We start from the raw sequence: 9,662 nt of genomic DNA, 5'->3' as shown, positions 1-9,662 counted from the left end.
AGACGTTTAATCCACGAGGCGAGACTCGACATCATTTGATTTCTCTGTCCTTCTGTGTGCGTGAGAAAGAGAGAGAAGTCCTGTGTACGAACAAGACCCCGAGATACCTAAAGGAGAGAAAGGAGAATAAACAGGACGGTTCCCACACACAGCCCAGCATTACTACGCCTCCCTGCCTTCGGTCTGGGCGGAGCAGACTGTTCACCAAGCTGCACAAAAATATAAATTAAAAAAAAAACAAAAAACGCTGCAACATTATTAAAGCTGGGATAATGCTGTTTTGTCCTACAGTAAATTATCACTAATCTTAATCCATTATCTTTTATCTACCATAATGCTTCTGTTACATTACTGTACAGTTCCCGTAAGCTGTACAATCTAATTACTTCCCGTAACTTAAAGAATTATGTAAGTTAAGCGAACTTAAGATGACCAAGTTTTGACATCTTACTCATTGTATGAACACAGTACTGAAAATAACTTGAGCAAACGTTTATACAAGTTCAACTACATTAAAAAATTATGGTCACTTACTGTTTTTAATTATCCTAACAAACAAATTAAATGCAGCTGAATCACAATATGCTTTATCATCCTTGAGCTTGAGAGATTTCTAATACAACACTTAATCAATATAAACACTGTATGTAAGTGTAATTAAAAAATAATAATAATTAACAACACTTCCTGCAAGGGAGTTAAAATCAGACCAACTTTTATTTTCAAATGCAAAAAAGTACAACAAACAAATATACTGCCACTATTGCAGCTTGTGCTATTTAATAATATTTTTTAATATTATCACATTGAACCTGCAGGTGACCATCTTTACTGACCACACCATTTGTGACAGAGCACTCATCTCTCCTGGTGTCCTACAAAGAAAAACAGTCATATTCTTTGGATTCTTTATATTTGCCCTTCTTAAAACATTTTTTTTCTGCATTTGCTATAGAACAGACTTCAAAATAGACAATCAAGCTGCATTACTACACTGCTGCCCAAAAATATTGTAAATGTGACTTAAACAATTATACCATCCATCCATTTTCTTCCACTTATCTGCAGTTGGGTCACAGGGGCAGTAGCCTAAGCATCTGAAATCTCGTTCTTTCAGTCACTACCCAACGCTCATGACCTCAGGTGAGGGTAGGGACGTAGATCAACTCAGCTCTCTCTTCACCATGATGTACCGGTAGAGCGTCCACATGACTGCAGCTTTGGCACCAATCATCTGTGGATCTCTTGCTCCGCTTCTCACTCACTCATGAACAAGACCCCGAGATACCTAAACTCCTCCAGGGTAGCAACTTGTTCCTGTCCCAGAGTAGGCACTACATCATTTTCCAGCTGAGGACCATGGCTATAGATTTTAAGGTGTTGATTCTCATTCCCACCGCTTCAAACTCGGCTGTGAACTTCTCCATTGCGAGCTGGAGGCCAACACCTGATGGCTAACCAAGCCCAATAAGACTCCTTCTTCAGATTTCAGATTGATGGCTCTCTTCTGGGCTTACCATCACAACAGGCACCAGCCACCTTGCACCCGGAGCTCCTTGCAGCAGCCTCAGCCATGGAGGTGCAGACCATTGTCCATTCTAACTCAGTGTCCCATTCCTCAAACTGGGAGTTGAAGATCTCCTGAACTGGGGCCGCCCCAGTCCACCCTCACTATATCTTTAGGTGTGCCAGGAATATCCAGCCAGCCCGTTCTCATCCAGCATGCTCCCCCACCACCTCATCCAACCCACCACAATGTAGTGATCAGCTGATAGCTCAGCTCCTCTCTTCCGCCAGGTTTCCAGAACATACAGCTGCACATACCCAAACTATTTATTGAGGTCAAACACACTAACACAGGCTCCCTCCCCAATATCCCCCGAGGTAACATTCAATGTCCTGCTCGTCAGCCTTGATAACCCTGATCGCCACCAAACACACAATAATGCCATGAAAGCAAATTTTAAAAACTATGCAAACATGGCCTCTAACTTTCCATTCTGAAAGCCTTCCCTCTAGATGTAAAACGAAGTCAGTGTTTTATTTTAATTACATGGTATCTGTATACCTTTCATCTCCAGAATAATTTGGGCAGAAAATAAATTTCACTTCAACTTCTAAACTAAGTTTGTGGGATATGATCTTTCAAGAAATGCAGACTAAACTGTTGTTGTTTGTATTTACTTACACAGCATGTCTTGTAGAATTTACTGGAGTCAACACCAAGTACTGCTGGAATTCCTTTGAGGACAGCAGCATAGTGCAGTCATATTTCAAGTCTACATGTCCTATGTGTTATGCATAAATGTACATGAGGGAGTTATCGCTGTTCGAAAACCCACAGAAGTTCTTTTAAGAAGTTCTCGAGCATCCCTGTGTTCCCTGCAACTAACAGAGGAAAATATGGGAATCTTATCTGAATGTCCCACATGTGCTCTGTGTAATGCTGCAGTGTAAGCGTGACATAACCAAACTGGAACATCTTCATAAAGGGCTCCTTATCACGTGACAAACCTAAACTCATATACTGGCATTCTTATTACTTCCTCAACATAATATTCTTATCAGTGAAGATGTTACCTATTCCACCGTAACTACAAAATAATACAAAAAGGATTGTCCTACAACAAAAATAGACTCATATGATCTTGATAGTGTCATTAATGGGAAAGTTTACTAGATGGCATAAATGTCCTCTTCATAATGTTTTTATGTAACTTCAAAGTAACATAGCTGCAATGCCTTCTTAAAATTGCATAGGGAACTAATAGGGAAGTAATTTGCAAAACGTCCCTAATGTTCTGTGAAGGTTCAGGATGTTTGTCATCTATAAAGAACCTTTACAATATAGAAACTGGAACAATATGAGTTATAAAGCTTTGAATAAAACCTTTTTATGGTAGTTAGAAAGGTTGATTATGCACTTATTACACAAAAAAGTGAATGCCTAATTTTGTCCAGACCTTTTATAGAGTCTGATCTGTCCCAGAGGGTTCATGCAGTCAAAGGAATTTAGCACATCCTGGGTGTTGTTGGTGCCTGATTGGAAAGTGTTACCAATATTTCTGTAACAGCCATGTAGCTTTGCAGTAATTCATCAATCACAGAGTGATGTGCGCTTATCTTTTAGGACAGGCCTGACTGTGTCTAACTCTGCAAGCTGCTTGACTGGATGTTGTCCATTCAGGTGTCTTCTATTTGACTTTCTGTGGCAGATGGGTTCTTTATAGAACATGCCAAGTGATATTAGCTTCCACTGCAAGGCAAGTGTTGCCACTGAAAAGGCGTGAGGGGGAGAGGAGGAGGAGGAGGAGGGTGAATGAGGAGAAAAGAGAGCGAGAGAGAGGGAAAGTGAGTCCAGTGGGCGAGAATGAGAAAATCCCCTTAAAGATCCGTGACGGGGCCCGGTCCCACTCTCTAAATGTATTTTAATAGAAGGGACCCTGATGTCCAGGGCAATTCATCTCCCATCTCCATGTAATGAAAGGAGTCGTGGGGAAAGGGGGGTGGAGGGGAGGGTACAAAGGCTACATGTGGCTTTGCCTCATTATGCTGCAGTTAGGCGAGGGCTGTGTGGAGGTTGCAGGGGGTTAGGGTCCCCACAACCGGCTCAGGGGGCCACAATACCGGCATGGACGCCTGCAAAAGGGAGGCCCTGCCATGCCATTATCCCACCGCTACTAACGAGGGCTTCATGGACCTTTGATATAATCTCACTATTGAAATCCTGATAAATCCCCCCCCCCCCCCCCCCCGCGTTTACAGCCAAATCCCATTTGTAACGGGTGTGTGTGTGTGTGTGTGTGTGTGTGTGTGTGTGTGTGTGTGTGTGTGTGTGTCGTCCTCACCTGCGCCTCTCTGTTCTGGCAGCCGAGGCCAAAGAGAGTCGTATATTAAATCGGGACGTTACACTGGCTTTAATTAAAAAAAAATCCCCCGCTCTCTCGTACAAGACATCTCGTGAGAAGATCCGAGCTGAGACAGATTTAGAATAAAAATCGATGCTTCAGTGGATATAGTCCGTTTCCCGCCTCAGATATGATCTGATAGGAAAACAATTACTGGATTACAACACACAGGGGGGATGAGTGAACATAGGGCAGAGGAAATTTAAGGAATTTATTAACCCTGGAACACTATCGCTATAAATAGTAACACGATCACTAATGCCGGGTGATTTTTACCCGATATAATATAACCAATGAAAAGTAATCAAATATATCAAAATATGACAACACATGACAAATTAGAGTGGTCGTCTTTTACTTTCAACTGTGCCATGTCTAACAAAATGAAAAATAAAACTCCTAAAACAAAATAATGACTCTGGAAAGCTGGTCTTTGGTCCACCCATTCCTGGGACATTTGAGACTTCCCTGGTGATGGCACAGGCTCCTCGACACGCAAACAGCTGCAGGAGAGAGAAATGATGTAAATGTATTTTCTCGGGTGTAAATCACCCAGCGATAGTGTTCTAGGGTTAATGAGAATTTTTTTTAAAAAAAGAGCCCAAAAAAGGAAAAAAAAACCGAGTCTCTTACTTCCAGTTAAGCCACATTTCTTTTTGAGTCATTCGGCACGCTGAGCTGTGTCAGCATAATGAGTCTATCAAAAGTAAACTACGTGAAATCCTCTCTATCCATCTGAGCCCCTCAGTGCCAACACAGAACAAACGGTGTCATGTTTCCTGCATGTGTTAAGTTATTGTACTGTATCAGAGATGGAGAGGTCACTGGGGCAGTTCCCCCTCCCCACCACCACCACCAGTGGCTGCTTCCACACTGACACAGGACACGCGTGCCTGATGATCCGAGCAAACAGCGTTTGAACATAAATCTGTTCATACTGAAATAAGGCTTGTAGAGGTAAAGCATCCCGAGCAGACACTCCTATTCAAATGCTTTGTCCTCTAGCTCAGGGACACTGCGCATCTCCGTGGCCCCCCTCCCCGCGTGTCGGTGCGCAGACTCATTTAACAGCCCCAGGAATATAAACAAGCAAAGGAAACTATAGCAGTATTAAATCAAGCCCCGCGTTTAGCCCACATATTGGGAGCCAAGTTTCTCCGCACAGTCCAGGAATCTCTAAACAGGGTATAGAGGTCTTTCTGAAGTCCCCCCTCTCTTTTCCCCCTCTATCTCAAAGCCCGGATTGGTCACAGTGAGGCTCATTTGCATGCCTCGCCGTATAAACCCTCCTGCAGACACTGCAGCCCTCTTGCGCTGAGAGAGCAGCACACCTCCAGTCGAGAGAGAGAGCGGAGCGCATCCAGAGTGCGCATTGAAAGACATATGGAATATTTATTGTGGGCTTTATCTGAACAAAAAACAACCCCGGAGAGTTGATTAGAGGGCGGGAAGAACTCTTGTTTTTGTTTTTTTTCTCAGGTGCGTTTGGTTTAAACTTTGAATTGGACTGAGTGAGGACGCTCTGCTGAATTTCAGAATATTTAGGAGAGAAGGTGCGAAGATGGGAGAAACAGGGTGGAACGGGCTGTTGGTGCTAGTGTGCGCCTCTCTGATAAGCCTGGCTGCTGTCACGCACGGAAAGACGGTGAAATATCAGACATTTGAGGAAGACGCACCGGGGACGGTGATTGGAAACTTAGCCAAGGACACTTCCTCCTCTGCCTCTTCTTCCAGGAACAGTTTCAGGATGATGAAACAGTTCAACTCGTCTTTCATCCGTCTGAGAGAGAGCGACGGGCAGCTGACCATCGGAGAGAGGATAGACAGAGAACGGATCTGCAAACACACCCTGCACTGCCTCATCGCTTTCGACGTGGTCAGCTTCTCCAAAGAGCAGTTCAAGCTCATTCACGTTGAGGTGGAGGTCAAGGACATCAACGACAACTCTCCCGAGTTTCCCCGGAAAGAGTCGAGTCTGGAGATCTCCGAGAACACAGCGGTGGGCACCCGGATCCCCCTGGACTTTGCCGTGGATGAGGATGTTGGGACAAATTACATCCAAAGCTACCAGATCTCTGTTAACAGCCACTTTTCGATCGACGTGCTCAGCAGGGCCGACGGGGTTAAATATGCGGAGCTGGTGCTCATGAAGGAGCTGGACCGGGAGACGCAAGCTTCTTACGCGCTGGAGCTGGTCGCCATGGACGGCGGCAACCCGTCCCGCAGCGGAACGACGCGCATAAACATCAAGGTGAAAGACTACAACGACAACAGCCCGGTGTTCGACAGGAGCAGCTTCTCCGTGGACCTGCCCGAGGACGCGCCTGTGGGCACCCTCTTGCTGGACTTGAACGCCGAGGACCCGGACGAAGGGCTGAATGGTGAGGTGGTGTACGGGTTCGGTCACCAGGTGCCCCCGGAAATACGACAACTCTTCAGAGTGGACAGAAAAAGCGGGCGGCTCACTCTGGAGAGCCCGGTTGACTTTGAAAGTAAGACCACGTACGAGTTTGACGTCCAGGCCACTGACCTGGGTCCGAACCCGAGCCCGGCCATCTGTAAAATTGTCGTGCAGGTGCAGGACGTTAACGACAACGCGCCGGAGATCTCAATCACCCCGATGACGTCCATCACGGCGGGAATAGCGTACATAACTGAGGCGGCAGCCAGAGAGAGTTTCGTGGCTCTGGTCAGCACCTCGGACAGAGACTCGGGCGCTAACGGGCAGGTGCACTGCACGCTGTACGGACACGATCACTTCCGACTGCAGCAGGCGTACGAGGACAGCTTCATGATTGTGAGCACCAGCCCACTGGACCGTGAGAAAATCCCCGAGTATAACCTCACAGTGGTGGCGGAGGATTTGGGCTCCCCTCCCTTCAGGACCATCACTCAGTACACCATCAGACTGACGGATGAGAACGACAACGCGCCGGTGTTCAGCAAGCCTGTGTACGAAGTGTCGGTCGTGGAGAACAACGCGCCCGGCGCGTACATCACCACAGTAGTGGCGCGGGACGTCGACATGGGGTCAAACGGGAAGGTCACTTATAAACTGGCGGACACTTATTTCATGGGCTCCCCCATTTCCACCTTTGTGTCTCTAGACCCTGCCAGCGGTTCGCTTTACGCGCTCCGGAGCTTCAACTATGAAGTTATGAAGCAGCTGGAGCTCCGAATCACGGCCAGCGACGCCGGCTCCCCGCCGCTGTCCGGCAGCGCGAGCGTGTACGTTAGGATAGTGGACCAGAACGATAACGCGCCGTATATCACTCAGCCGGCGCTCAACAACGGCTCCGCTGAAGTCCTCCTGCCCCGGGACTCACCGAGCGGCTACGTCATTACCCGCGTGGAGGCTCGGGACGCAGACGAGGGCGTGAACGCGGAGCTGTCCTACGGACTGGCCACCGGCGAGCCCTCTGTGTTCTCCGTTAACAAAGCCACAGGGGAGATCTACCTGAACCAGGTGCTGAGCCAAAACGTGGACGAAACCCTGAGCATGACCGTCACGGTGAGTGACAACGGGAGGCCCGCACTCACCTCCACAGCCACGCTCCACTTCCTCATCATCGCGGGCTCCCCGCCGAGCGACAGAACCGTGTACCAGCCAGGCGGCGGGGAGGAGGTGCACGCGCAGTGGGACCTGTCGGTGGTGATTATCGTTGTCCTCGCGGGGAGCTGCACTCTCCTGCTGCTCGCCATCATCCTCATCGCCACCACCTGCAACCGGCGTAAGCGGGACAAGAGCGGAGATGACAGCGACTCGTACGGGGAGAAGGGCGCTCTGGAGCGGGGTAGGAGCCACGTGGTGGACAACCCGCTCCTGCCTCTCCACGGAGCCGGGGGAGAGGCGGGTTTTGACGGACAGTCGTACAGTGGCCAGCCAGGGGCGTTCACCTCGGCTCACCCTGGGGGCAGCGACATGTGCTCGGCCTCGGAGGACGGCAGTGAAGTGCCCTGCGTGTATGACTCAGACAACAACAGCAAGCTCCGGGGGAATAAACACGAGGTGAGATGCACCTTTCGGACAAGCGTGCTGGGGGAGGGTGGGGAGGAGGAGGTTGCACACAACAAGCAGGTACTAACCTCTGTTTTTCTATCCCCCCCCCTCTCCTGCAGGGCTACTCTACTCTACCCGGGTATGGGAATGGCAAAGAGGCGGTGAGGCCCATCACCATCTGGAAGGGCAACTCTTACACCACCATCTCTGCCAGGGACCCAGCCTTCAGTGGCAAAGACAGTGGCAAAGGGGACAGTGACTTCAATGACAGTGACAGTGATGTGAGTGGAGACACTGGCCTGAAGAAAGAAGGGGCAGCAGTTCCTCCCATGGGTGGCCAAAATGGTAAGAGCAACAAAATTAACTCAAGCTCAAATTATCAGCAAATGAGATGTGAGCTAGGTGGTGTGCACCTAATCTAACCCCACCTTCTTACCCTCCTCTCTTCCAGCTCTGTGGGCTTGCACCAATGAGTGTAAAGTCCTGGGTCACTCAGATCGCTGCTGGAGCCCCTCAGCAGTGAGAGCCAACGCAGCTCCATCTCCGGCCCCGACCCTCTCTTCCTTTAGCAGTCTCTCCAAAACGGCCTCTCTGCCCCGGGATCCTCACCGCAGGGACAACTACTACCAGGCCCACATCCCCAAAACTGTGGGTCTGCAGAGCGTGTACGAGAAGGTGCTGCATAGGGAGTACGACTATGTTCTGGTCACTCCACCCAGACCTGTGAGGGTGCAAGAGATCAGCGATATAAGCATCCCCGTTTACACCCCGACCCCAACACACTGTCCCAACAATGATGACTAAAATAGACACACACAGCCCTAAGCTCACTTGCAAGGAACTGTATAGTGTGTTCAGACTTTTAATTTATGATTAACTGACAATGAGAACAATGTAACTATTTGCTGTGGAGAGTGCGCACACGTTGATGTCCCAAAATTTCATTTGTTTTAATGTAAAAGCCACCTTTGAAGTCCATCCAATCACTTTGTGACAACTTGCTGGACTGGATGTGTATAATATGCAAGATTTGTACATTGAGAGATTTTTATTTTTATAATGAAAGTATAATGAAGCAAAAGATGTGTACATATGAATTGTAATTATCAATCTTTATGCATGCTTGCTATTTAAAACGAAATGCCCCCAATATCTGGTTTCATGGAGGGCTGGTGACCAATAATGTATCAAGTTGACAACCACATAAGGAAACGGACTTGAATGCAATAATTAAATAACTGTAAAGTCTTTTTTTATCATCACAATACGCTGAAAGGAAATAAACTTTAAATTGTTCTGAAAAGTGTGAGTTGATTGGTAATGAGGGCAAGCAGGATCATTGTTTTTTGGTGGGGGGAAGCGTTGGGTTTTGTTTTTTTGCAGGAGCATCAGTCTTGTAAAAACCAACAGGTGTCGCTGTTATTGCGGTAGTGAGCCTCTGTCCTTGCAGCCCGCTGAAGAAGGTCAGTTAAGTTTTTCCCCCCTCTGTGAATACGATTTTCGCTGGTGAGATGCCAGAACAGAAGCCAAGGGGTTTTTTTTTTCTTTTTGAGCAAATCACTCTCATGCATATCGAGCAAAGACCTCCATCGTTAGTCTGTGCACTCTTTCAGGCACTTAATAACTACATTTATTTTCACGGGACCTGCATGCTGATAGCACACATGAATTAAAGATATGTTCAGGTTTCCTTTATATAAATCATTAAAACCTGGAGAGCGCGCTTATGTGTGAGGCTCATACTGACAAGGGCT

General features: G+C 47.6%; 1 protein-coding gene across 1 annotated transcript; it reads left to right on the top strand.

The window, feature by feature from the left end:
- Positions 1–4,923: 4,923 nt before the first annotated feature.
- Positions 4,924–9,211, top strand: LOC113010139 (protocadherin-8). The gene is made up of 3 exons (XM_026149027.2): positions 4,924–7,917; positions 8,028–8,253; positions 8,360–9,211. The coding sequence occupies exons 1-3, from the start codon at positions 5,470–5,472 to the stop codon at positions 8,710–8,712; spliced, it is 3,027 nt and encodes a 1,008-aa protein (XP_026004812.2). The 5' UTR covers positions 4,924–5,469; the 3' UTR covers positions 8,713–9,211.
- Positions 9,212–9,662: the final 451 nt, after the last annotated feature.

The sequence above is a fragment of the Astatotilapia calliptera genome, chromosome 18 (assembly GCF_964374335.1).
Source record: "Astatotilapia calliptera chromosome 18, fAstCal68.1, whole genome shotgun sequence".
Lineage (NCBI taxonomy): Eukaryota > Metazoa > Chordata > Actinopteri > Cichliformes > Cichlidae > Astatotilapia > Astatotilapia calliptera.
The sequence above is the reverse complement of the archived record's forward strand: the minus strand, read 5'-3'. Positions and strand labels throughout refer to the sequence as shown.

What these genes read in the sequence shown, in the direction of transcription:
- LOC113010139 (XM_026149027.2), top strand. Translation starts at nt 5,470, where the DNA reads ATGGGAGAAACAGGGTGGAACGGGCTGTTGGTGCTAGTGTGCGCCTCT. An exon ending in TCCGGGGGAATAAACACGAG is followed by an intron (nt 7,918 to 8,027) that starts GTGAGATGCACC and finishes CCTCTCCTGCAG; the next exon opens with GGCTACTCTACTCTACCCGG. An exon ending in TCCCATGGGTGGCCAAAATG is followed by an intron (nt 8,254 to 8,359) that starts GTAAGAGCAACA and finishes CCTCTCTTCCAG; the next exon opens with CTCTGTGGGCTTGCACCAAT.